Here is a 26,165-nt window from a genome sequence, read left to right as displayed (position 1 = left end):
CGAGATGTCCGAGTGTCTAGGAAGTCAGGGCTGACATACGAAGCCCAGCCTGATGCGCATGGCATGTCAAATGATCACGGTCCATCCTGTACGCGTGAAAGCAATCATTTTTCATTCATGCAATCGTGAATGCGCAATCTTGAATGCAGGTGCTGTTCGAATCTGCATTCCTGCAATCAGATTTTGACTTTCTTTTTGGACAGAAATTCAAATGTAGCTCACAGTTTAATTTCATGGGGGTGGATTGTAATGTGTCGCTCTAGCAACCTACATGACTTTTACTTGTACTAAACTAGAAGATGACTCCATTCCTGGTCGTAAGATCTTGCTTCGTTCTTCATAGCCGGAACAGGCCTCGATCATTTGTCGCCATAGCCTCCCTTCCAGACAAGCCCAGTAGAAAGCATAGAGACACAATGGGTTTCCTTCTGTTATTAATTCCTCGCACTGAACACTAGACGATCACAAGAAAAGAATAAATTCCAACGTCCCCAGGTTAAAGGTCATGGCATCTCTAGATACCACATCAACGAATTCTTTCTTCCGCCTTACGAGTCTTACACGCATGGTCACTTTAATCCAAGGAGTAGTCTGTTGACTACTCGAGCTCACTATTGATTCGGCGGGTAATGATTCCTTCAAAAGCTCAGAAAACTCCCTAGGCCTTTTCTAGGCAAGTCCAAGATTGAATTGAGCAAATCGAAGGTTCTCGTGGTGCTTAAACTCCTCGTACTCTCAACAAGCTTGAACCATTGGCTAGACGGATCGCATGTGTTATCTCTACCGAAGCACTTGCAGGAACTTGTGACAATGATGTTATTGGAGTCCACATCTAAGCACACACTAGCACCATTGCTGGTATTAGATGAGAGATGCATCTTCGACTCTGAAACAATATCCCATTTCGAGTTAGAGCCGGAGCATATTATACTGAGTTTTGCCGACTTTCCCACGTCAACTGCTTGTATGCAGAAGTATGTCGCCTTCAGGGACAAAATCTTTTGAGGTGTATATTTCCAGGCTTCTGACTCTGTGCAGGGACCCAACTTCAAAGGCTCAAGCAGAGACTTCCTCAAGACGCAGAGACCCGTCGCTGGATGGAAAATCACCTTGTGTGGAGTGGTTTCCGATAGCCCTGGCCCTGCGCACAACACAATTTTCTCATCCGCGATGAAATTCAGGGTCAGTTAGTACAATGGCATACGTATGCACAGCGAGCGACATCGAATACTCGATTGAATCCACAACCAGGTGAATCCTGTATGTCATATGCGAGCAATCCTCCAAATGGATATCAACCTAGACCCCCGGACCGTGCACATAGTCAGAACGAAACATAATGACGAGGAAGGACTACAGATTATAGATTCATCAGATGTTCTTACACAAGCAACCATGCTTGTGGGTGAGACATTGGATCGACAATGCATGAGATGTTGTAGATTGCAATCTCTAATCGCTTTTGATCTGTTTGACAACGACAAGATTTACTGTTATATCTCAACATATGCCGCCCCATTAGCTTTTCTATCTATTAAAATTCAGACTTCTAAGCTATTTTCCCAGCAATTGTGCACAGACAAACAGAGAAAACTAGTTATTATCCACGACAAATACCTTTGAGAGGAGCTTGAAGAGCTCGGAACCTCTGCAACAAGCTCGAGTTCCTGACCTCGCCCCAATTCGAATCCAAAGCCCCATAATACTCGTTCATCCCCACCACTCCTTCCCTCAGGTAATAACTCCCGACCAGCGTCCACAACGCCCAGTCAAAGTCCAGGTCGGCAGCGACCCCGGCGAAGCAGTTCAGGTACCTGTTGTCATTCGCGTTCGTGCCCCTCTGGTCAACGCCGAACTCGCTGACGAGGAGAGGCCACTTCTGGAGGAGGAAGAAGGAGAGCCTCATGAGGTTGCCGACGACCTGGCCGCAGACGCGGTTGGGGTTGCCGGAGGCCCAGGCGGAGCCGTCGGAGAAGGCGTACCAGTGGAGCTCGAAGACGAGCTTGCCGGAGAAGGAGAGGTTGATGGGGCCGTCGAGGTTGAGGAAGGAGAGGTCCTTGTCGTAGCTGAGGCCCGAGAGGATGACGAGCACGTCCGGGTTCGATGCGTGGACGGCCTCCGCTCCTCTCTGCATGTACCTGCAAAAGGCCGTGCACGGTAGTGATGGCGGCGACGGTTGAATTTGAATTTTAACAATTGAACAACGTAAGAGATAAAAAAAGAATTATTAATTTAATTATTTGTCTGTGGATCCAATGTTGACGAAGTAAGTAATTAGGGATGGATAGGGAAGAAAAAAAATAATTTTATATCTGTCACAAATAGGGAAGGGGTGCTTTTTATTTTGGATAATGACATAAATGGTCCTTGAATTTTGACTTAATGTACAATGTTGCTCCCTAGACTTTTGATTTGCTCAATTTTGTTCGTGAACTTTAGCCGAATGGAAAATACGGTCCTTAAAGTTTTTTATTTATTCAATATGGTCCTTAGACTTTTGGTACATGTTCAATGTAAGCCTTGAATTATATAAAAATGTTCAATATTGTCCTTCTATTAATTCAAGATCAGAGACAACATTGAATATTTTCATATAGTTCAGGGACTAAATTGAACATGTACCAAAAGTCCAAGGACCATATTGAACAAATAAAATAAAAATTATGGACCACATTGCAAATTGCGCTAAAGTTTAGGAGCCACATTGAACAAATTAAAAATTCAGAGACTATATTGCACATTGGGCTAAAGTTTAAGGACCGTTTGTGTCATTATCCCTTTTATTTTATAGAGTAGTGAAGATTGAATAAAAATGAATTAGGTGAGCCCGTTAGAATTGGCAAAAACTAAAGTAAAATTCCTACGAAAGAGCATACCTATTAGATTTACAAAACGGATATCAACTCCTCAGTAGGGAATATCGCATAAAAGTGTAGGTAACGATGAATTTTGTTACCCGATCTAACGCGAATTAAAATTGATTTGGAAGTCTAAGGCTCTTACTTGTACCAATCCTTGGAGTTCTGCCTAGGACCTCGGAGCTCGTTCCTCAAGCTCATGCCGACCACATTCCCGACCCCGTTGAAGAGCGTCGCCATCCGAGCGAGGCCGTGGATCCAGAGGTCGGGATCGAAGTATTGGTCCCCGAAGAAGCCATTCCCGTCGTTGTAGCTGCAGCACCACCCCGGCTTGCTTATGTGGTTGTCCAGGATCACCATCACGTCGTTGTCGCCGAGGCTCGAAACCACCGCCTGCAAAACATCAATATCCGCCACCTGCTCAGTTCGTCAACGTCGAGCAGGTCCCAAGTTGTCTTGTGATTATCATCAGACAAATCGGATTCACTTTGGATAAGAACCTCCTTCGAGAACACGACACAGAGGTGGATGTTTTCTCCTCGGTTGCGTCCTATTTGGTCCATTACTGTGTAACTGTACTGTTAATTGATGCGAGAAAAAATAGCCATTGGCCCACTTTCCCCCATGTTCAACCACCGATGACACTGATCACGACCCAGTAAAGGAAACGAAAAAAATGCAATCATTCGTCAACACCCAGATCTCCGTTCCTTCGTTTTTGATCTTCGATTCTCCGCAACGTTCCTCGTTTCCGTCGCAGAACGCATGGATCGACACGACAGGAAACGAAGGTGCTTCTGGTCTGGGTTTCTGATTTCCCCCACTTCCTTTTGTATCCATTTGATCGAATGCTATGAGGGGGGGAGCAACAGAGAGGGGCATTTACCTGGTAAGCTTCGATCCGCGAGAGATCGATGATGTCCGGGTTGTTGGCCTGTATCCCGGAGATGGCGTCGGCGAGGCCGAGGCGCTGGAACGACTGCCGCACCGTGAGCGAGGCAAGAGAGCCGTTGGTGGCCAGGAAGAGCGGCCACGTCAGGCGGACGCAGTTGAACCCGAGGGACGCAATCCGGGCGGAGATGGCGCCGAGGGGCTGCTTGCTCAGCCCCTCCGCCACCACCGCGTCCAGGTGGGACACCCAGTTGGCGCACGCCAGCTTCACGCGCTGCCCCGACTCGTCCACGATCCACCGCGAGCTGGTGGACAGCGGCAGGGCCGCCGCGGCGGAGGAGGAGGAGAGGGAAATCAGTAGTGGAAGGAGGAGAGGGAGGAGGAGGTTGTTTCTTCTTCTTCTTCCTCCCACCATGGTGATGTTCTTGTGGAGTGACCGGGGTGGAGGGGAGACGAAGGAGACTACTACAATGATTGATTTTTATATGGGAAGGAAGGTTGAGAGCCATTTGCTTACTTGAGATTGCGAAATGGACAAGTAGCCTAGTCATCACCACCCGACTTCAATATTTTACCTTTTGGATCATAAGATGTTCATTTTGATCACCAATCTATTAATTCTTTTATCGAGTTACAAAATCTCGCAATTTGAATTGTAAGATTTTCAGTGATAATCTCAAGTGTAGTCGAATCCATTTATTGCCTCTGGAGGTCTACGTAAGTTGTCGAGCAAGGACATCTTACGATCGTCTTGGATAAAACTATGATGGGGACTACATTTGTCCTACCGACACAAATTTGGAACTTTTGGCGAACCAAAAAGGTTTTGGGTATTGAGTGTCATAATGAAGTTAGGGTCATTAATTCTTTAAAAAAAAATATGTACTTCCCATTGTAAAGTGTTACTATTCATAATCGAAAATGTTGATATGATTTTTATTTGTATTTTGATGACAAATCTCTACTTGGAGAATAGTTGATTTATGATAAATTACACGGGTCCGAAAATCCCGACTAGGGTGGCTTGCCTTGCCCAACCAAAGAAAGTGTCTTTGTTTGACATTCGACATCTCACCTAACTACAAAACTCATCAAAACCGTAGATGAAAGCATCTAAGTACTAACAAAACCTCCAAGACTCCGAGGCAGAAAAATTGTGGGGGAGGGTCACTTTGCCACGCGCTTGATTAAGCCATGAATTATATTAAGAAGAATGCTGTCGTTGGATACACGGCAAGGCATGGATGTGCATGAATTGACCATGATTTAAGCCTTTTTTTGGGACTTTTGCTGACTTCAAAGGCAATGCAAGCCATATTTATTTGCTTCCAAGCATAGGGTTTTGTTTTTGCTTTGTTTCCTTTTCCTTTTCCATTTTCTTTTTCGGTAAAGAGTCTGTTTGCTAAAACTTTTTCCAAATCTATGATGCGCTTACACATTTCTATCGACACGAAACTAGAGTTAAGGCGCGCGATATGTGCATTCGCATGGTTAGATAATTATGTATGCAAAGAGAATGAGTAGGTGTGCATAATAGATGGACAAGAAATTAAGAAAGTAAGAGTAGCTTAAGAAATTGAATAGTGAGAAGAGAGAAAAGTTGGTTTTTTAAGGGTAAAAGAACATTACAAGTGTCATAACTTGTGTACGGTGCTCACTTTGGTGCCATAAGTTTTTTTTTTGATCACTTTAGTGCTAAAATTTTTGAAAAACGATCACTTAAGTGCTAAAATTTTTGAAAAACAACTACTTAAGTGCCAACTCCGGTGCCGAACATAATTTTTCGCCGGAAATTCGACGTGGTATTTTTTTTATTAATTTCTGAAGCTGACGTGGCTCGCCGGAGATTGGCACTTAAGTGATCGTTTTTCAAAAAAATTAGCACTTAAGTGATCGTTTTTCAAAAATTTTAGCACTGAAGTGATCCAAAAAAAACTTTTGGTACTTAAGTGATCGTTTTTCCTCCGATTTGGCACTTAAGTGAGCCAGTGAAAACTTTTGGCACTAAAGTGAGCTCCGTACACAAGTTATGGCACTTATAGTGTTCTTTTGCCGTTTTTTAAGAAATGAGTGAGTATAAAAGAAGAAAGGAAGGGTAATTTTTTGAAAAAGAAAAGAAAATCGACAAAAGGGCATGCTTTATATAAATAGATAATTAAAAGGGAAAAAAATTTAAAATATGTCCACTGTGATACAAATACCTCAATCTCTTTTTAACATATCCAGAAAACCCCCAAACTCATACCGGTAATCCAAAAACACCAATTGTCACACATTTGTTCAAGAGGGCGTTAAAAATTCGACATGGTGGTTTTTGTGGACAGCAGCAAACAAGTTAACCTTCATGGATCTGGAAACTCGACCAATGCCTAGCATGTTACCAATACCTCGAACCTTTTTTTCTTGTCACCAATACTCCAAAATATATACCAATGACCCATATGTACCATCCGTCAGAAAACTCATAGAACTTCCTCAATGAAGAGAAAGATGAACTCAGGAGTAGTGATGAATTTTGATTATGAGGTGTTTTTGTGCTTTAGAGGACCGACACTCACCTAACTTTCAGTGAAGCCTTGATTTGGGAAAATTTTGTCCCTAAAGAACATATTTGGCAAGGAGAGAGAGAGAGACAGGACTCGAAGAACCCTAATTGCGCTTGATTTGCCGCAAGACTAGAACAAGTTTGAGAAATTTTGGTGATACCAAAAAAAATTGAGCTATTGATGACACATCAAGTTAAGTCTTCGGTTTTTTTTTTGACATAATTTTTTGGATTTACATCAGCTTCATTTGCCAGTCGTTATCTACACAAGTCGGCACGTCGCGTTTGATGGAAATGGAAAATATTTTAGTGTTACTAGTATAAGTTTGGAGGTTTTTTGGAGTAATTCCAAAAAACAGCTCAAATTTTACCTTAAGTGATATTCTAGTCCGAACTTATTTTTTGTTTGGGTTAATACCACAAAAAACTCCAAACTGGTACGCGTGTGACAATTTTACCTTAAGTGATTATCACAAGTGTACTAGTTTGGGATTTTTTGTGGTATGTTCGGGGTAAAATTGTCACAGGTGTATCAGTTTGGGGTTTTTGGTGGTAAAAAAAAAAGTTCGGGGTAAAATTATCACACGTGTACCGGTTTGGGGTTTGTTGTGGCATTAACCCTTTTTGTTTTAATAAAAGGCACAAATTTCTACTCGTGTTCCAAATTTGGCCATGTGAAGTAAAAATTTTCAAATTTTTGGGCTAAATTTCGGATTTAGGGGGTGAATTTCCTAAAAAACCTACAATTTTAGGTCAAATCCCAAATTTGCCTTGAACTTTTCTTTGTCTCAGAAAAAACCCCAAACTTTAGGTCTAGTCCTAAATCTGTCGTGAATTTTTTTTTGTCTCAGTAAAAAACTTTAAACTTTAAGTTTAGTCCCAAATCTACCCCGAATTTTATTTTCTGTAAAAAAAAAATCAGCTAATTTCAATTTTTTAAAAAAATATACCTACGTGATCCAGTTCCAACTTAACGTGGCACTTCTACGTCGATAACAATCCATATCAGCAAAGCAATGGGGTGATAGGTACAGACCGACGTCGCATTTCCACTTCGATAACAAATTAAACCCAACAAAAATTGTTGAAATCCTCCAAAATAAAACCGTTCTAGGATATGAAAGTTAGGGACGATAACATATTCACCCCAAAAAACTTTTTTTAATTTAAAAAAAATCTAATTTTTAGGTTCAGTCCAAATTTGCCCCGAAACTTTCTTTATCTAAAAAGAAGCCACATTACTTTATTGATGTTGATTTGTTATTAACGTGGAAGTTCCATGTCAATTTGAAACTAGATCATGTGGGTATATTTTTGAAAATAAATTGAATTTTGGTTATTTTTTTACACAAAACAAAATTTGGGACAGATTTAGGACTGGACTTAAAGTTTGGAGTTTTTTCATAGATAAAAAAAAGTTCGGGATAGATTTGGGACTTGACCTAAAGTTTGGGGTTTTTTTCAAGACAAAAAAAAGTTCGGAGCAGATTTGAGACTTGACCTAAAGTTGAGGTTTTTTTAGGGAATTAGGCTGGGATTTAAGTGAAAGTTGTTGATTTTTATGAGACGAAAAAAAGTTCGGGTCAGAATTGTTACTCAAAGTAAAATTGGTGTTTTTTTGGAATTAGGCCGTTTTTTTTAACATAAAGTTTGGAATATTGGTAGTAACAATGGCTATATTTTATGATAGTTTTTTGGTATTTCTCCTATTCAAAATCATCCCTAGTATACATTCTCCATATCCGTTATGATTTCTCCATAAATTTTTTCCCGTTATTTTCCCTCTCTTCCACATGCTCTACGCGTAGCGTCGCCAGTTCCGGTGGGAAGCCGCCGCCGCCGCCGCCGTCTTGTCGACGGAAGAAAGAGCTCGACGTATCCACCTTCTCGCCGGAGTGAATCGCCGGTGCTCCGCCACCACTCACCGGAAGGCAGAAGCGGGCGACGGCGATAGAAGAAGCTATTAAAGACGCGAAATTTGGAACCCTAGCGATGTGCTTTTCTTACACTCTGCACTTCCCTATTCCAGAAAATAGAACGCTAGCCACCGGCCGTTTCGGCCTTCCGGCGGCTGCAGCGCTCGACATTTGAGCACGAATTTGACGAGTCCTCGATCGCGATCGCCGCAATTCGGAGCGTTTCGCATCCTCCGGAGGGGTGTCTTGGAGTTCCGGCCAATGTAAGTTCGGTTAAAGTCGATCTCTTTTGCTCGGCGAGCGGCGTGTTTTGCGGCTGATTGGTAAATGTCCGATGCACGCTAGCGCGATCGCGTCGCCTGTCCGTTGTGAGCTGAATTCAGTATGGCGTGTTTATCTCATATGCTCTGTTATTTAGTTCGAGTGCTATACCGTGTGTACGTGTGGGGTACAGGGGGGCGATTAAATTGGAGCTTCGGTGCCCACCGAAAGTCCATGGAGTTGCCGCCGATCCCGATCCGGATTGGAACCTCGACAGTCTTTTATCGGAGCTCGATGCATTGGAAAAGAAGCTTAATGCTTCTTCGGGTGGGCCTGTGCCTTTTACCAAGAACCAGTCACGGTTCGTATCTTTCTTGCTGCCTTTGCAATTTCAGCTTCTTTCGGGATATCGTTTGTCCTATTCAAGAAATCCGGTTTCATCTACGTTGAGAAGGATAGTTTGAAGATGTTTGCTCGTTGCCGCTAATATTTGGAGGATTTTCCTATAGGAAGATGGCGAAGGGCAGACCGAGTACATTTATAATGCGGGTATCTGATGATGAGATAGATGATTTGGATGACAGTGACGATGAGGCGACTAGTGCTAGTTTAGTGACCAGGAAAAACTTCAATTTCAACAATTTATACATGAGGTATTGTTGTGCAGTATTTCTTGGTTTAATCTAGTCTATGGACATACCCTAGCAGTTTTAAATATATCTGGCGATGACAGTGACGAGAGTGATGATGAGTCAGCTCTGGAAGTGCAACCATACTTGATGGATGAAGGGAACTCAGAGGAAGCTGCTTTATTTGAGCTCATACACGAATATCAGCTTGAAGTCAAGGTGAATACGGCGGTTTGATGTTGTTTTTCCTCTTTCAGTGCTATTTGTCACAATTCGTAGAGTTATATCACCTGCTGTATTCAGTTCACTCTTTGGGCCTGTAACCTAGTTTTAATAGGAGAGTTAGCCATGGTTACTCACATGGACGAGAGACACTTTTTTGTGTTCCTTCTAGCATTTTCCCGCGAGCATGTCTGAAAATACTAGTTGGCTTGATTAACAGGATGAGATTAGGAACCAAATCTCAGCACTAGAGACGGATTTGATTGATGGAAGTGAAAAGTCGACATCGGCGCTTGTCCGAGTTGAAAAGTATAGAGATGCAAGACGAGATATGGACAAGAAAATCGATACTCAATATCAACGCAAACTGTAAGTTCTCATGATTTTTTATCTCGCCACATTTGATTCCATTTTGTGGAAACTGTTCTCCAGTCTTTGCTCATTCATTAATGTTATGATGCATGGGAATAATGAATGCCTTCGGATACCTGTAGCCGATACTTGTTTCATCTCTTGAGATTATGTGTACTCTATGTTTGCGAGAGAGAGGGAGGGAGCGAGGGAGGGATTTACATTGCTTTAGCTACTTGTTTCTCTGCATGAATAGTTTATTACTTGTTTCTCTGCATAAATAGTTTATTTGCAAATGCCATCTTTTTGATTGACTTGTTCTCAGATTTTATAAATGTAGTTTGTTGAAGATGATTGGCTTTATGGATGTTGACTGTAACTGTACGTTAAAGTATATGACATATCCACTATTGCAGTGCAGAAGCACTTGATAATCACTTGACAGCTATCCAACGGGATCATGAATTGAAATCACAGATTGAAGAAAAGAAAATCAAAAGTGATGCAGCTTATGAAGAGGCTAGAAGAAAGGAAAAGGCACTTTATGAAGAAAAGCTTCGCCAAGAAAAAGCCAAAGCAGAAGCAGAGGTCTGTTTCCTAGGCCTTCTTGGTGTCGGATATATGTGACTAGGTCTTAGCGTAGTAGCACTTGTAAGTCCCGCAAGTATTTTCAGCATAAGTATCTGTGGTGCCAGACTTTTTTCCACTACTTTGTTAGGATTTTTCACAATGATGATAAATTTTTTTGTTGATGAGAATCTCTATTTCAATATGACACTAGTGCACCTAGACTGATCTATTGTTTTGTTCATCATCCTGCCTTTTACAAAGTTTGGTTTTAGCCACAATGAGCCTGTGATCCGAAGCCCATGTTTCTGCTCCAAAATGTTGGTCTTGAATTAGCTTGCATTAAGTTTTGACATACTTTATATGGGTTTCATGGATGCATCAACTGCTCTACTGGATCTTAGCAGTCTAATCCTCCTCTAGAACATGTTTTATATATTATTGCTGTTTGTCCGTAAGGGAAATTTCCTGTATTGGTACAGGTTAAGTTAAGAGAGGAGGCAGAAAGAGCTGCTGCTTTGGAGGTTGAGAGGAAAGCAAAAGAAGCTGCAGATAAATTGGCTGCTGAAGCCTCAGAAAGTGTGGCTCGTGCAGTGGCCCAACAGGAAGCAGTAGGACTACATACTGATGGAAGTCTGGCAAATTTGAGTTCCCAGTCTGAGAAAATCCAGTCAAATCAAACAAAGAAGTCAGAATCAGCTAGTATGTGCAATTTATTATATTGCGGAAATTGCTTTTTGGTTTTTAGCAATATGATCTATCTGCCCTGTGTTGCGTGAAATGTATATTTAGATTGTTCTTACTCAAGTCTTCACAACTAATTGGTCCTTGAGTTCTTTTGGGAAGTTCTCAAGGATCTTGTGATCTTGTTAAGTGAACTGTGATTTTGTCCTTGAAGTCTGGAAAACGTGCTAGCAAAACCACGAGGTGTACACCTGCTCCTGTGATTGCTACCACATTCAGTGTTCCTGATTTTAGTGCCTGTGATTCTAAGTTGAGTCTAGAATACGTTCTGCTTTTTTGCTATTGGAATCTTTAATTTTCCATTTTCCACTTTTATTTTGACCTTCTAGCTCACTTTTTTCGGTGAATTATTCTTCCACTTTACTCCTTTTTAGTGGAAAATTATGAACTCTGATCTGCACGGTTTATCATTATACGTCTTCTACTTTTCATCTAAAGCATCAAATTTGTGCTTATACGTATCTTATCTTTTGCTATTTTTGTTAAACTATGCGAACTTGCAGATTGTTAGTTTAAACTTGTAATTTGAAGGCAGTCTAGTATTTGATTGTTAATACCGCTCCCTCTCATTTGTGGGTCACTAATGGCCTTTACGCAGTGTGGTTAGTGATTTTGATCTGTAGAGCAGATCAAGTAGCCATTCAACCAGATGCTTCTGCTATTATACTTGATTAATGTGGGGACCGCCATCTATCCATTTGAATACTTATGATTGTCAGAGGAATTGTGGTCTTATAGTTAACGTAAATGTGGTCTTATATTTAGTCACTTCAACCATGCTTATTCTTTCTCTATGCTACAGTTTTTCATCTACCCCTTGGACTTTGCATTCTGATCCTTGGTCTTGACTAGCCAATATAATGATAGGTGATGTGGTGAAGGCTGCAAAAAGTGCCCTCATTGTAGAGCAGGGAAGACTACAGAAGTTCAAAGAGATTGATGAGAAGAACCGGGAAATACAAATAAATTTCAATAAGGTGCTTCTCACAGGTCTCCAGGCGTATAGAAGGAACTCTTAAATTTGTGCAGCTACAAAAGAGTCCTTGTTATCTCTTGCTTATCCATCCAACCACAAACAAAAAGACAAGGAAATATCTCCTGGATGTTTGTTGGAACATCGTAGTTCCTCCTGCAATAATGCAATATAAATATGGCTGTACATGTTTTATTGTAGGATATAAGTGTTCCCAAGTTTGATATTCAAAGCTGAAGGTTGAGGCTTATAGAATCTTCTTGTTGTAGTTTGATTTTCATTGTACTTTGTTCATTTGTTTTAAAAGCATATGAATTTGGGGTTCTTTTTTTTTGGCATTTGAAGTAGGATTTCAGCAGCAATGAGAGGGATGTAGCTAGGTTGATCAGACAGATAAGGGGCACAAAGGACAATGTCAGGTATGGAAGATGTTTCTAGTAGTCACTTATATATTAATGGTAAATTGATGATCACGGATTTTTCATTTATGCATTTTAAGTAAATCTTGTTCTGCTTCTCTCTTTTTTCTTATTCTTTTTGTGTGGATCCAATCTCTGGACACATCTAAGTACATCAATTAAGTGCCTGGGAGGTAGATGTCAAACTGATGAGTTTGCATTTTAATTATGTTAAGTTTTAGGAAGGAATGGACCTGACTCAGTACAGTATCCTTTGTATAGATGCCAAACTTGATCCTGTCCAATTTCCCTAGGTTCTTGATCTTATAGTATGTGAAAAAGATGTAGTGGAGTACTTGAATTTGCCACGTCCTGATACAATTATTATTTCTCATTGTATGGGACACTAGCGTCAACTGGTCTTGAAGCAAGAGCAAGGGGGTGCAGGGTCTCTTTTGGGTTTCTACAGTGTTCAAGTTTTCAACCTTAGTACTTCTTGACACTCTATTACCAGGGTCCCTTGTCATAAGCTAATCTCGTGTTCACTGCATCTCCATTGCATGTTTTCACATTTTGCTTCACTTTATATCTTGAACTGCATCACTATTGTTATTTTGTGCAGATCCAAAGCAAGTGAACTAGTGAAGATATTCAGTAATCCTGCTTGCCCTCAGTCCATTAGCATTGCAGCATTTGCGAAAAAGGTACACCATAGTTTTACCCCGGGAATATGTTAATGTCCTGAATCCTGATTCTTGTTATCATCTATGCCTGCTATATAGCACGCATTATGAACACTTATATCTGTATGTATACATAATACTGAACGCAAGTTTTACTGCCAAGTGGTACCAAGGTTGTGATTGTATATGTCTAAAGGAAGGTCAATTGTAGAATGTACAAGCTCAAAACTACCAAAATACTGTTTGATCGTCGTTGTTTAATGTAGAATATCATCAAGGTGTGCCAATTTTGGTCACATATCTCTTACAGAATAGTGAGGTAATAAATCCAGCAACGGCAATGGCATTTGTGATATGCTTCCCTAGAATCGGAAATATGGGTCCTGTGACCAATGTTTAGCTCTTGTACTCTTGCTCTCCTAATCTTTCCGTCCTAGTCGACCAAAAATTTTGAAGATATAATTTTGACGAAGAGAGAGTGCAAAGATATCAAAGTACCCTGATGAATATGGCAAAGTTCATTGCAGTAGGTCTTATTGACATGAAAAAAGAAGGCATCTTGTAAAGTGAGAGAGTGAGTTATCAATTAGTAGTCTTCTGTTTATATCTGAAAGACGAGCGACTTGGTTTGTGCATGGCAATAATGCAGAGTGGCATATTTCTAAAATAAGAACTTAGAGCACACATGAAGGACATAATTTTCCTCTATATTCTCATTGTTATGAATGAATTGATATGAAATGAGGTCCTTGTCTTGCCTAGCTCATATTTTATACTCACGATCATGCTGCTCAAAAGATATTCAGCGACCATAACCTCAACAACTTTGGCATACTGCAGGTTGTCTCCCATTGTGAAAGCCCTGATAATGCTGCATTTGCATGTGCCCATGTCATTGTGATGGTTACATCAAAGGTAACTAAATGGTGTCATAAGCATAGTTTTTTTTTCTACTTCCCCTTTTTATGTATCTGCTATTTTATGCTAGTTCTTCATTCTAGCTTCAAATCCCAATTTAAAGTCGCTTTTATTCTTTTTAAATTTAGTAGACTTGACTGGACACTCTTTGTTGGGGACCACTTGTCTGTTGAGAAGAACTGATATGTATTATCCTCTCATCAGGTCTCAGATGCTTCAAAGCTTTTAAGAATGAACTCCAAGTTCTCTTTGACTAGATTTTAAGTCAAACTGTAGTTTAGCTGTACTTGCAAAATGTGCTTGAAACCAGTTATGTGGTTCTCAAACTGATTGAAAGAAGAATATATAGACTGATTACGTATTGCTTTGCAGAGTCGAGTAGGTCTATAATTTGATCTGATTTCTCAGACTGAAATTGATATGACTGATCATTGCTATCTCCAACATCGAGCTAAGGTTTTTTGGTGGAAAAAATTCCAAGATTTAGATATTTATCAATACTTGGAGTTGCTATAAGGATTCTGATTGCTGAAAATGTTTTTTCTATACTCACCACATAATGAATAGAGGAATTAGTCTCCATATCCAATTAGTGTGAGAATCTCATGAAGTCTATGACTTTGTAATCTATACATGGTTCTGTTTTATAACATATAAGCATGTGAATGATTGTTTATTATTCTCTGATCGATCAATCACTGTTTTTTTAGTTTTTCATTTAATTCTGCTATTAGAAGTGTGTACAATGGGGTTATCCTAATGACAAGTGCGCGAAAATTTTAAATTTGCATTTCACTACTAATAAAGAAAAAAGGTTTGGATTTAGCTATTGGCTTTCCTCTCTTTATAGCAGAAGGTTTTTGGAATTTGAGATGGCCATCTTGCTTTATTATCGGATGCTTTATATATGTTACTAAATGGCTTTTCTAATAAATGTATTCCGTTCAGATGCCTTACGTAATGGATGTTCTTCTTGCGGAGTTCCACATGGCTTGCATATTTACGGTCCCAAAATATATAGTTTACTCAAAGGTATAGGGCTTATCTACAGTACAGCCTTCTGAGTTGAAATTTTCCCGCCGCTTTTGTGAATTTTGAATATTTTCTGCTGGTTCAGACTGCATTTGAATCAAAAGAGGCATACTACAAAGCTCTTGGATTTCGAGAAGACAATGGAAAAATAGAAAATGTTAAAGATTACTTGAAACGGCTGGAATCTTACATGAGACTCTATGGAGCACTTGTGCAGGTTTGCTGTTGTATTTTTTTCTTTACGAGTTATATGTGTTTTTGGAACAATGATGCATAATGAAGTAATGGACATACTCTGATGATAAAAGTGTGCCTATCAGATAAGTTCTAACCTTGTGATTTGTAGGTTGGGTTAGAGCTATATATTCTTGCTTTTTTTTTTGGACGTATCTATATATTCTTGCTAAATGCGATGGATTGAGCAACTTTTGTTGCTTTTATTGATAAAAACATTTGTGATTGGTCACTCGGAATACACAGCACATTTCTTGAGGCTCTGTGGTAAACTCATCCAAGCAGACAGTAAATTGCTTAAATCTTCTATTTCAAATATCTAACATCTAATTGCAGAAAAGCACTAGCAATATGGGATCCATATCCCCAAATGTCCGAAAGGAATTTCTTTTTCTTCAACTTGATGTTGGCTTCTGCTGCTGATAGGGAAGTTTTAATCCAGTGATCATGGTTTACGAACATTGAATTATTAGTTCCCTAACTCTCTGTTTTGCCTACATTTTCTTCATTACATGTCTCTGTTTATTATGAACACCGAATTATGAGTTCCCAAACTCTCTGTTTTGCCTTCAGTCCCATCATTCCATGTCCCTGTTTTCATCTCCATCAATATGCATGAGGCTCAAGTAATTTTGCTGCTGTTATTTAATGTTTCCAACCGCATGCTTTAGAAAAGCATATAACTTGCCATGCCATCACGTATATTATTTTCCTGCTGAGCATTTGGAATTTCATCAATTGTGTATGCTCAATTAGTTGGACCCTCTCTCTACTGAAAGACAAAAGAGTTGGAATCTAAAGTGGATTGGCTGGGAAACAAAAAACTGATATTGGTTTTACAGTCAATTCTTAATACTATTGCCATCAGAAAGCTGATCGGTAACATTTGTTTTGACAGACTGAAACTCCGAATTTCCAAAATGCTCATGGCCTCAAAGAAGGATGGGCATGGCTTGCTAGGTTCTTAAACACACTTCCTGCCAATGTCTACACAGCTGTTGCCTTGAATGCCTTCTTGCAGGTAGCTTGGTGCTTAAATGAATTTGATGTTTCTGTGGTTGGTTAAAAAGATTCTGAGTTTTAAGTTGATTGTTTGGAATTAAATACTTCGTGACAATTTTTGTAAATACCGTTTTTTTCAAGGCAATGATAGGAAAACTTATTCCTTGTTTTGGTAAGCTACAAATTCAAGTAGTTTTTGCAATGTAAAAAGAAAAGGAGACTTTTTTCGTATTTAGCTTACTATTGCCATCATTTCCTGCCTGTAATTGTTCTTAGGGAATATACTATATATATACCTCACCTTTCACTGAACAATCACTTATATACCTCAACTCTTGAAAATACCAAATACATACCTGCATTTTTCCTTTAAAGTCACTTTGCACCTTTACATCAATGTTTCCCTGCTTATGAAAATGCCGTCCATCCCTAAAACCGTCCACTCAAGACACTCAAAACCAACTAAAATCCAAACCACCCAAAGCTAAGGAAGATGCTAAAATGAAAGACGGGGCAATTTAATCTTGTTCGATGTGGGGATTTGCTTAAAGATATGTAAATGGTATTTGCATAAATAGATATATGTAAGCGGTCATTAAGTCGAAAGTGAGGCTTTTTTTTTTTGTACTTTCCCCTGTTCTTATGTGGGCTTTGTCCAGATTTCCAAAGATGCAGTGAAAATAGCTATAGAAACTGTCTGGTTTTGCTTTTAATTTATTTACAGCAAACCTGCTTTCAAGGGCTTTTCTCACGGAATATGTTTTAGAAAACAGCACTGTGAAGCGTACGCTTCAAACTTTTTCCTTCTGCTGAAGATGAAGTCTGTTTTTTTAACACTAATTAGTAATTACTGTAATATTTTCTATTTTTATAGATGGCGGGCTTTGCCCTTTTTAGAAGATACCGACGTCAGTTCAAGAAGATGCTGAATGTCATCTCTGAAGACTATTTGGGTGCATTACAAGCACGTGGAGACTCTGAGTTGAAGCCAATTATTGCAGAAATTCAGTCTTACATAGAAGACAAAAAGTTCCTTAAGGAGCCAGAAGGAAGGGCCCTGCAGGGTGCTTTGCTCTCCAGTGTTATGGTACCCGAGTCAGATCATGGATATAATCAACCTAATAGAAATTACTACTGACAACTTAGGAGAAATTTCAACAATATAATTTGTAAAATTACGGCAGTAAACAATTTTTCTTCATAAACTTCAAGTCAATTGACTTAACTGCCTCACACTCACAGGAGATCCTGCTTGAGAATTGTCTATTGTTGAGAACTACTCAGGGTTCTTGTCAGGATTAATATTCCGTTGTACCTTCCTGGTTGGATGAGGTTGAATTAATATATTTGGTCACCATTTGATTGCTCTTTGCATCAGTGGATATTTTAAGTCGAGTCCTCTCCTCATTGTTCGGTGCGATTATATTGGGCATTGCATACTGAGATTGCACGCACTGGGTGTATCTACTCAATTGCATCTGGACTGTTCAAGTTAGCGGGGTCCACTTGCTTTACGCGTGATATTCACCGGATTCAATGATTCAAATAGATATCAGGGACCGTGTTCACCTAAAAACTTTTACATTGCACAGGTGAGATTACTGTGTCTTCCCTCTTAATATTACAGAACATTTTTTAGAAGTAACAGCATGAAACAGATCAGAGGCAAGTAGTGATGACAAGCCCTTTCCTCCAACTTAAAAGTCAACTACATACACTGCTATATAGAGCAATGCTTGCTGAGATCAACTTATAATATTTAGAGTATATGTAAAATGGCAAAGCCTGGTCAATAAAGCTTAATTCTGATTTGGATGGTGCTCTGGCATATTGGGCATGACCGCAGATTCTCCCCACAGTCACAGCAGGTCTGTCAAATGAAAGAAGAAAGAGGACATTATCTTGAAAATGATTGTGTTATCCTGCTCCTCAGGATCTTATGGATGGAAAGAAAGGAGGAGAGAGAGAGAGAGAGAGAGAGAGGAAAAGGAGACCAACAAGATGAACTATCATACCAGGTGGCCGCACCCGAAGGCCATGTCCTTTGAATTACTCATACATATGGGACAATCCTGAGCAAATTCACAAGAGTAAAATGTAATATTCCGAAGAATTCAGCAATCCCATTTTCAATCGATTGAAGCGAGGTAATGATGAATCTTGTGAAATATACAGGATTTGTTTCTAGCTTTGTGATTGACAGACAAGCTAAGGAAACTGATAGTTTGTTAGCTTACTTGAACTAGCTCATCCAGAAAGAATTTCCTTGAAAACATCACACACCATACCTGATTGTCATAAGCTGAAACCGATGGTGGGGCTCTGCTGAATGTTGGAGAGCATTCGTCACGGTAAGGAGTTTCTTTTTGCTGAAAATATCTGGACTGGTAAGGTCTTGAGCTGCTGTGAGGCGGAGGAAGAGGAATTCTCTCCGGGGAAATCCCTTTTTGTTGACTGATCCATCAATTCAGGAAACAAGATTTTCAGTGGAGGTTCAGACTCTTGAACGAATAAAAAGAGATGACCAAACAGTGCATAAATCATCAAGAGCCTAGAGCATAATTCTTTACCCTAATATGCCAAGCTCTATAGTTGCTTTATACTGAGAAGGAACTTCCATTAAGGCCGCGAGAGCGAATTCCGCCTGTTTTCTAGATGCATCCACATTGTTGGACATGATCTCGGTAAAGTTGACGAACTGACAAGACCAAAGAAAGAAGTTTCTCCTGCTAAGCATGTAGAAAAATGTCATGGCCATTGATTATGTTAGACCAGTGGCTGATGTACCTGGAAATTGTCAAAGGCTCGCGCAGGAATGTTATCATCGAACTCCTTCATCAGGTCCCATGGCCCGTCTCCGACCCCAACTAAAACAATAGATAGAGGGTATTCGCTGCAATCAAGTTCACATGTATCATGTCATTAGGATGGGAAAAGAAATGCAAATGAGAATGTGAAAAGGCATCTTGAAGTGGTTGGGTGGAATACCTAGCTCTCACGATTGCATCAACTGTCTTTTGCTCTTGCGGACTGAGCTGGCCATACTGAGTATCAACACTTCTCGTCACCTGCGTCGGTTGCCACATTTTGGGAAAATAAGTACATAAAACTTCCATGTCTAGGATAGGATATGACCGATAATCACAGCACCATACCATATTTTCTTATTATAAGGAGATAATCGCGTGTCCTAGCACCAAAACTAGGGAAAATTCAAAGAAAAAAGTTCAAAAAAGGAGGAAACTTTCATTCCTGAAAGAATGACAGGATCTGGTGAAGGAGCCACAACTTAGCTTTAATTGTTTAGTCCATGAAGAACGTGAATTTACCTGCCCATCAGCTATTATTAACAGGACATGGTACTGGCCACCACTTTGCTCTACAATTGTCATCGCCATCTCAATTATGGGTGCAAAGGATGTCGGTCCTGCAATGGTAAAAAGAAAATTGAGAAACATATCACCAGAGCATCCTGCAGAAGCAGAAACCCCCATAATTCGATAAATTAAACAGAAGCATCACCTGCAAGGCGGAGACGGGGAACGACCTCTTTGTATCGCGTCAAGACTTCCTCAAACCCGTTACAGAATCTATTGTCTGGATAAAAACTGAAAACATCCTGGTCGTGTGTTGATGCTGCAGAAGTCTCAGATTTAGTTTCATCTTCAATGAAGTTATTTACATAAGAAACTGATCCCCATAGGGCACTAATGTACCATCTCCGAATCCGAAACAGGGAATTAGGTTATCCTCATCGAATGCGGATAAAGTCTTTCCAATGATTGATATCGCTTGCTCGTAGGGATTCTGACCATGGCCGATGTCATGCAGGCTTAGCCGATGGAATGACCTCGCGCCTAATTTTGGAAACAATATCTCGCACAGTTCATCACATGACATATGAAATGGACCAAGGCCTTAAGAAAGCATACCTGTCCACTCATTGCTCTTTGTGAAATCAATCCCGACGATGAGATTAGAAGACTCTAAACCAGCTTGGGCAAGAGCAGAAGTTACCTGTGCTAATTAAATCATCATGATCATCTTCACTGACAACATATGAAAGATTAGAAGCATCATGCTGTTGTTTCAGACTAAATTTCGAACTTTGTATCATTTATTTTGAATATCTTCCAAAAGCAAGCCAAAACTGTAGTTTAAACATCTTCAGACTAATCAATTCAAAAATCATTGTTATGGGGCACAATTTTTTTTTGCCCTTTTCGTTATCATTCTGTAGATCACTATGTATATCCATTCCACAGCTAACATGACAGACCATCCCAAAGTTTCCGAGATTGAACACAGACCCTCCTAATGTGTCCCTCTTAATGTTCATCTTTTGAAGAGCCATCACAGTTGACATGGATTGAGTCACACTAAGAGGTAGAGGAGATCTTCATAGTAATCACTCTAAATGCTGTCAAGGACCCGACCTAATTACCTCATGCAAAGAACGATAATTATCGGCTATCCTCGAATATTTCGTGTTCACTATCTTCCGACGCTGCCGGGTCTGCGCTTGCGAAGGTTGTGTAGCATAATTGTAGGACGGAGAAGGCATGTAGTGATGATGCAGGCCCGTTTGGTGTGGATCCTGCATAGTATTACCTCCATACTCACTCCAAGAACTCGATGGAGTTGAAGCATACCGACCATTTGAATATGGTCCCCTCCTGCTCGTCCTCTTTGACAATATGCTTCCCATCACCTGCAACTTTTCGAAAAGAACAAATAAATGTAACTTTAATCCAAGAAGCACCTGCATAAGGGATAAATGAAAGACTTATGACAGGATTTTATATTTTGCCAGAACATAAGAGAATGAAGCATGATCAAATTCGAAATTAGATGGGTATTGGCTCAGAATTCAGCAATATCTGTTGCAGAGGAGGGAAAATAGAAATCTCTTTTACCTCAAGAACAGAACTCAAACGATTGTAAGAACAAAGAAACCCGACTGTGAGAGCTCTCAGGTCTCAGGACTGCAACAAACTTAAGGCAGAGAGGCTTTGGAGAGATGATCATGGTTAAAGAGGAAGAAAGTACAGATACTTTATTTAATATTTATGTAATTTGACTTGTGATGATGAGCCAAGATTGGAACAAGTATGCACGTAATCTGGAAAGAGAAGAAAGAGAACCAGAGAGGTCAGGTCCGTCAACTAAAACGCTGGCTCTTCGGTCTTTCCTAATAAGCTTGGGCAGATCATGTAAAAACATTTAACAATTTGTGAACAACATGTCCATGGCTGAGTTCAAGAGCGGAGTCATGGAAACACAAGATAATATGGATTTATTATTTCCGGTGGCTCCATCTTGAAGTGAGTGGGAGTTAGTAAAGAGTCATCATCTCCCAAGCATTTTTTAATCCATAATCTGACTATTATTGCCTACTTTGCTCCTGAAGATAAACTCCAGAAGTCACTTTACTGTTGCACGAAGTATGATACAGATGCTAAAAACAACTTATACCTCGTCCTGTAAGAGCAATCGGCTAATCACACCGGATCAGCATGATTTTCCGTTCCATCGCAACCGGGCAATTATCGGGACAATATGCTCTCTCAAAGGTGATTGTAAGAAAGTTGTCTTTGCCGGAACTCGAGCGACATCTCCAGAATTCGTAACAAAGGATTGTACCCCACCAGTTTGTGCAAGTCAAGTAATATCAATCAAAAAAAAAAAAAGAGGCTGGGCAATTGTTACCTCTGGTTTTAGCACGTTGATGGGCTATATGATGACGGGCTCTACACCTATGTATGGACTGGACTAAGTAATTATGACTCCGATCATGCATTTCGTAATGGGTGCGAAACCCTTACGATAATATTTAGAGGAGATGTTAGACCCTTAACGGTAACATCTAGAAAAATAAATTTGATGAGTACCTCCTCGCACCGTATTACCTAAAAAAGAAAAGGGTCCGGATAACTAGTCACTACTAAGCAAAAGTTTTCAATCTTTCCGCTCTAGAAATCACCGATGTTAGTTTGGAATTCAGAGTTTAGACCATAAAAGGCACAAAATCTCATTAAATTACGGGACCATTCTTTATGCTAAAATTATCTGCTGTTCATCCCCTTTCAAGTGTGAGAGATTGATATGCTTTTAATATCTTTACTTCACGTGAAAAAAATAACTAATACGCAGTGTTAGTAAATCTGTATTTAATTTGAAAGTGCCTACGTTTTGGAAGATTTTGTCAATTAATTAGAAGTATGCTTCAAATGAATCAAAGCTAGATTTCTATTCTTGAATGACCAAAACTCTTTAATGACACGCGGCAACTCGTCTTAGTAAGAGATTTCGAGGGGCATTACCCTATTCTTTGGAAATATTACGACCAAAAAAATGTTTGATGTTGATTTAATACTATTTGCTAATGCACAAGTGTCTCGCTTGAGCTATAATCTCTCTTTTATAGTCACAACGCACAAATTCCTTGAATGGGTCTGTTTATTAATTGCCCTAGAAGCAATATACTCAATGAGTCTCGGTTACCATATATGTGGAAATGTTGTACACTACAATATTGTAAAATGCAATATTAAGACGCTTGATCATAATTTAACGACGATCTTGCCATGCATCGATTTTACGCAATGGTTTAACCGGCAACAGAGTGAGAGGCACTTTCTTGAATATGACCAGACCGGCACCTTCCTCCATGCTCACATCTCCCTCCGTCATTCCCTCTGGCAATTCCCAGTCGAAGGAGTGCAAGACATTGGCGAGCGCTAGCTCGATCACTGCCATCCCCATCGAAGCCCCAGGGCATCCCCTTCGCCCAGCCCCGAATGGCAACAGCTCGAAATGATTCCCCTTGTAATCGATTTGACTGTCCTCAAACCTCTCGGGCACAAACTCTTCGGGGTCCTCCCACAGGCTCGGGTCCCGCCCGATGGCCCACACGTTGACTTGGACACGGGTCTTCGGGTCGATGTCGTAGCCAAACAGCTTGAAGTGGCCAATTGTTTCCCTCGGAATGAGCAAAACAACTGGAGGGTGTAACCTCAATGCCTCCTTGAGTACTAACTTGAGATATTTGAGCCCGCCGAGGTCGTCTTCGACAAGCCATTTCTTGTTTCCAGCACAACTCCGGATCTCCTCTCGAACTTTTCGCATCGCCCTTGGGTTCCTGGCGAGCTCAGCCATTGTCCAGTCCATGAAAACTGCGCTGGTGTCCACTGTAGCTAGAAATATATCCTGAGAGTGTACATGAAGTCACGATTCACAGAAAAGACATATACATCAATTTTGCCATAACGCCTCTCATAACTGACAAAGAGGACGGAGTACTCATTTAAAAAGTTCTTGAATCATATCCTGCAATATAAAGAACATTAAAGTTTGCTTCTCAATGTGTATATGATCTACTTTAGGGAATGTGTAAGAGATTGTATGATATACCATCAAGATGGCCTTGATGTGATCTTTCTTGAGCTGGACCCCCGCGAGCTCGGTCTTAACCCTCTCCATCTTCAGCAGCAAATCGACAATATCCTCCTTTTCCTCGTGGCTCTTATTTGCGTTCCGATGCTCCTCGATCACCTTCTGGTAGAAAACGTCCAAACTGCGAAAGCTCTTCTCCAACCTTGAATGGAGCCCCGTGAACCTGTCCACGATCCAGCCGAATTGAGGGAAAAAATCGGATGCCGAGAAGCTTCCCAACATCGCCACTGCCTCGTGAATCACATCCATGAACTTTCTGTCGTCAAACTCCGTCCCCTGAAATGCCTTCCCAAATGCCACCCTGCATGTAAGGTGTACAAACAAGTCAAGTTGCTTGCGAGTGATTCGTGCTTGGCTCTGAGGCTAGACAATCTTCGGTTAAAACCATTTCAAGTTCGAGTCGAGTTTCTCTAGTTGCAAAATTGACTTGAGTCAAGTTTGAATTTGATGATAGCTTCAATAATTGCGGTAGCTCCTAAGCCTAATGAAGTCTAATCAAGTAAGTCAAATTCGAACCTAGACAACATGGTCAAGTTTCCGACCCCCAAAAAAAACATGGTCAAAGTTCAGCTCGAGTTTAAAGAACCAGACTCAATATAGTGTCAAACCACGTAGAATGGAGTCGAACTCAAGTAGTAACTTAGTTGACTTGACTCATCAACTACACCACTAGGCCCTACCTGCAAGTGACGTTAGCCGTCAGAGCCATGAACTTCTCGCTGATATTGATCGGAATTCCGCTCTCTGCTGACTTCGCAATCGACTCCATCATAGAACCGACCTCCTCTTCCCTGATGTACCGGAAGGACTGGACTCGCTTGGTGCTAAACAGCTCGAGCATGCACAGCTTCCTCAGTTCCCTCCAGTAATCACCATACTCGACGAAGGCGATGTCGAGGTAGTCGTAGGAGAGGCGTCCTGTGCCGACCAGCCGTGGGCGGCTGCAGCAGTCAAGGTCGTGGTTCTTGAGGACCTCCCTGGCGGCACCAGGGGAGGAGACGATGACGGTGCGGATGCCACCGAGGCGGATGAGCATGACGGGGCCATACCGTCTGGAGAGTTTCCACAGGGACTGGTGAGGCAAATGGCCGAGCTGGTGGAGGTTGCCTATGATGGGGAGTGATGGAGGCCCTGGAGGGAGGTTCTTCCTTTTGTTGTTGAAGTTTTTCACTGAGAGGAGGAGGAGGAGGAGAGGAAGGGAAAGAGCAAGCCATGTGAAGAGGATGTGAAGAGCCATTGTTGTAAGGATGGTCATGCGGAGTGAGAACTCTTGCAACGGTGAATTAGTTTGGGGTGGTATGCTGAAATGTCAGTTGTCAAAATTGATACTAAATTGATACGAAATTTAAAGTTAATATTTGATTAATCTATCCTTGGGCTGCTAGTTGGTACTACGATTGCATAAATATAATATAGTACTAATAGTCATTATAATATTGACATTAACAATAATACACACAAATGGGTCATGCCTTGATTTCTCAAGACTATCTTTGGAGATTCATATATTTCCTTTTGTCATGTGAAGGAACTTCGTTCTTTTACACAGAGAAAACTTGAGCAAAACAAAACCAGTTCATACAACACAATCAATTTAGTAAACTTGATACATAATTTACGCTGGATGGATCAGGCTTGATCTTGACTCGTGAAGCACAAGAAATGTTGGTACTTGAATTGACTTATAGAAAGATAAAAATGCATTGGTCAGCTGCGCAAAGTTTCAGCTAAATCAAAATGGTTGTACACAATTTAACTGTATCTAATATTCAAATTCAATCAACTTTCCACAAAAAAATTCACATAAATTAAAAATTTGGAGTCAAGTCGCTACACATGTAAGTGGGTGTCGCCTCCAATAATAGGGACCAAAACTAAGCAAGATGATGTTATAGAGATTATTGACTGTCATTAGAAAATAAGTTAAATGGCATCAAAGATCCTTCTAGTTTTACCTGAAATTCAAAAACTCTTTTTCTATTTTTTTTTTTCAAAATGGGCCTCGTAAGTTTTAAATGTATCCTCCTATGTCCTTGTGCCATTCTAATAACGGATTTTGTTGATATGGACTTGACCTCGTGCATGGACTGTCACGGTGTTGCCGTTGACAGGCGACACTCGATCAACTCTTCCTCTATCGTGGCGGTTGAAGCGCGATGACTGCCAACACAGTAATAGTTGCTGATAGAATCGCCATCGAGTTGGCTGGACCACCCTGGTGATGATGGTCCTACATCCACCAAGTCCTGTCCCCTGTCCACTTTTTTCGTTCTTGCAACACAAAAGCATTTTTTACGTTTATTTTTATGACCATATCAGCAAATAATGTACCGATGAAAGCGGCAATACGTGTTCTCATATTGCCACTTCAGCTTTTCCGTTTCTAACTTGGGAAGTTTTAGAACTTGATTGCACTTGTTGAAAGTTTTAGAACTCAATTACACTTTTGTAATAATTTTAAGGATTTGATTGTGCTTTTTGAAAGT

The 26,165-nt window shown here is 40.4% G+C and overlaps 4 protein-coding genes across 9 annotated transcripts; 1 reads left to right on the top strand and 3 right to left on the bottom strand.

Moving 5' to 3' along the window:
- Nucleotides 1-89: 89 nt before the first annotated feature.
- LOC115671992 (glycosyl hydrolase 5 family protein-like) lies at nt 90-4,339 on the bottom strand. Its single transcript, XM_030593723.2, has 4 exons — nt 3,745-4,339; nt 3,004-3,251; nt 1,618-2,138; nt 90-1,141 (listed from the first exon to the last, which is right to left on the bottom strand). The coding sequence occupies exons 1-4, from the start codon at nt 4,162-4,164 to the stop codon at nt 639-641; spliced, it is 1,692 nt and encodes a 563-aa protein (XP_030449583.1). The 5' UTR covers nt 4,165-4,339; the 3' UTR covers nt 90-638.
- Nucleotides 4,340-8,044: 3,705 nt separating this feature from the next.
- Nucleotides 8,045-17,595, top strand: LOC115671955 (mRNA export factor GLE1). Of its 2 annotated transcripts, none has more exons than XM_056309677.1 (15): nt 8,045-8,473; nt 8,665-8,832; nt 8,981-9,124; nt 9,205-9,319; nt 9,543-9,691; nt 10,090-10,261; nt 10,723-10,942; nt 11,837-11,961; nt 12,306-12,376; nt 12,978-13,059; nt 13,879-13,953; nt 14,905-14,988; nt 15,074-15,205; nt 16,121-16,243; nt 17,099-17,595. In XM_056309677.1, coding segments are annotated over exons 1-15 (1,926 nt in total). In that variant the 5' UTR covers nt 8,045-8,471; the 3' UTR covers nt 17,363-17,595. The 2 variants fall into 2 exon arrangements, with proteins under 2 accessions (XP_056165652.1, XP_030449531.1); XM_030593671.2 differs by having other exon boundaries at nt 8,047-8,473; nt 11,852-11,961.
- A 302-nt stretch (nt 17,596-17,897) lies between these two features.
- LOC115672110 (E3 ubiquitin-protein ligase RGLG2) lies at nt 17,898-21,832 on the bottom strand. Of its 5 annotated transcripts, none has more exons than XM_056309681.1 (12): nt 21,700-21,832; nt 20,669-20,941; nt 20,157-20,241; nt 19,941-20,081; nt 19,747-19,860; nt 19,554-19,651; nt 19,213-19,292; nt 19,012-19,117; nt 18,795-18,922; nt 18,513-18,678; nt 18,240-18,296; nt 17,898-18,094 (listed from the first exon to the last, which is right to left on the bottom strand). In XM_056309681.1, exons 2-12 carry the CDS (start codon nt 20,930-20,932, stop codon nt 18,014-18,016), a joined length of 1,320 nt encoding a protein of 439 aa, XP_056165656.1. In that variant the 5' UTR covers nt 20,933-20,941; nt 21,700-21,832; the 3' UTR covers nt 17,898-18,013. The 5 variants fall into 5 exon arrangements, with proteins under 5 accessions (XP_056165656.1, XP_056165655.1, XP_056165653.1 ...); XM_056309680.1 differs by lacking the exon at nt 21,700-21,832 and adding an exon at nt 21,141-21,466 and having other exon boundaries at nt 20,669-20,986; XM_056309678.1 differs by lacking the exon at nt 21,700-21,832 and adding an exon at nt 21,141-21,466.
- A 947-nt stretch (nt 21,833-22,779) lies between these two features.
- On the bottom strand, nt 22,780-24,923 carry LOC115671820 (cytochrome P450 71B10-like). The gene is made up of 3 exons (XM_030593472.2): nt 24,360-24,923; nt 23,638-23,980; nt 22,780-23,433 (listed from the first exon to the last, which is right to left on the bottom strand). The coding sequence occupies exons 1-3, from the start codon at nt 24,914-24,916 to the stop codon at nt 22,795-22,797; spliced, it is 1,539 nt and encodes a 512-aa protein (XP_030449332.2). The 5' UTR covers nt 24,917-24,923; the 3' UTR covers nt 22,780-22,794.
- Between the last annotated feature and the right edge of the window lie 1,242 nt (nt 24,924-26,165).

The sequence above is a fragment of the Syzygium oleosum genome, unplaced genomic scaffold (genome assembly GCF_021117445.2).
Source record: "Syzygium oleosum isolate NSW1041296 unplaced genomic scaffold, Sole_v2.1 Sole_v2.03, whole genome shotgun sequence".
Classification (NCBI taxonomy): domain Eukaryota; kingdom Viridiplantae; phylum Streptophyta; class Magnoliopsida; order Myrtales; family Myrtaceae; genus Syzygium; species Syzygium oleosum.
This window is presented reverse-complemented; position numbering and strand designations above follow the sequence as displayed.

Bases quoted from the DNA above. Each gene is read 5' to 3' on its own strand.
- LOC115671992 (XM_030593723.2), bottom strand. From the start codon at position 4,164: ATGGTGGGAGGAAGAAGAAGAAGAAACAACCTCCTCCTCCCTCTCCTC. The intron at 3,252-3,744 runs GTAAATGCCCCT...GATGTTTTGCAG, and splicing joins CGCGGATCGAAGCTTACCAG to GCGGTGGTTTCGAGCCTCGG. The intron at 1,142-1,617 runs GTATTTGTCGTG...TGTTGTGCGCAG, and splicing joins TCTTCAAGCTCCTCTCAAAG to GGCCAGGGCTATCGGAAACC.
- LOC115671955 (XM_056309677.1), top strand. The intron at 10,262-10,722 runs GTCTGTTTCCTA...GTATTGGTACAG, and splicing joins AAGCCAAAGCAGAAGCAGAG to GTTAAGTTAAGAGAGGAGGC. The intron at 11,962-12,305 runs GTGCTTCTCACA...CATTTGAAGTAG, and splicing joins TACAAATAAATTTCAATAAG to GATTTCAGCAGCAATGAGAG.
- LOC115672110 (XM_056309681.1), bottom strand. From the start codon at position 20,932: ATGGGAAGCATATTGTCAAAGAGGACGAGCAGGAGGGGACCATATTCA. The intron at 18,923-19,011 runs GTACATCAGCCA...TGGTCTTGTCAG, and splicing joins GAGCCTTTGACAATTTCCAG to TTCGTCAACTTTACCGAGAT. The intron at 18,679-18,794 runs GTAAAGAATTAT...TTGATGGATCAG, and splicing joins ATAGAGCTTGGCATATTAGG to TCAACAAAAAGGGATTTCCC.
- LOC115671820 (XM_030593472.2), bottom strand. From the start codon at position 24,916: ATGGCTCTTCACATCCTCTTCACATGGCTTGCTCTTTCCCTTCCTCTC. The intron at 23,981-24,359 runs GTAGGGCCTAGT...CCTTACATGCAG, and splicing joins ACGGCTAACGTCACTTGCAG to GGTGGCATTTGGGAAGGCAT. The intron at 23,434-23,637 runs GTATATCATACA...GTACACTCTCAG, and splicing joins ACATCAAGGCCATCTTGATG to GATATATTTCTAGCTACAGT.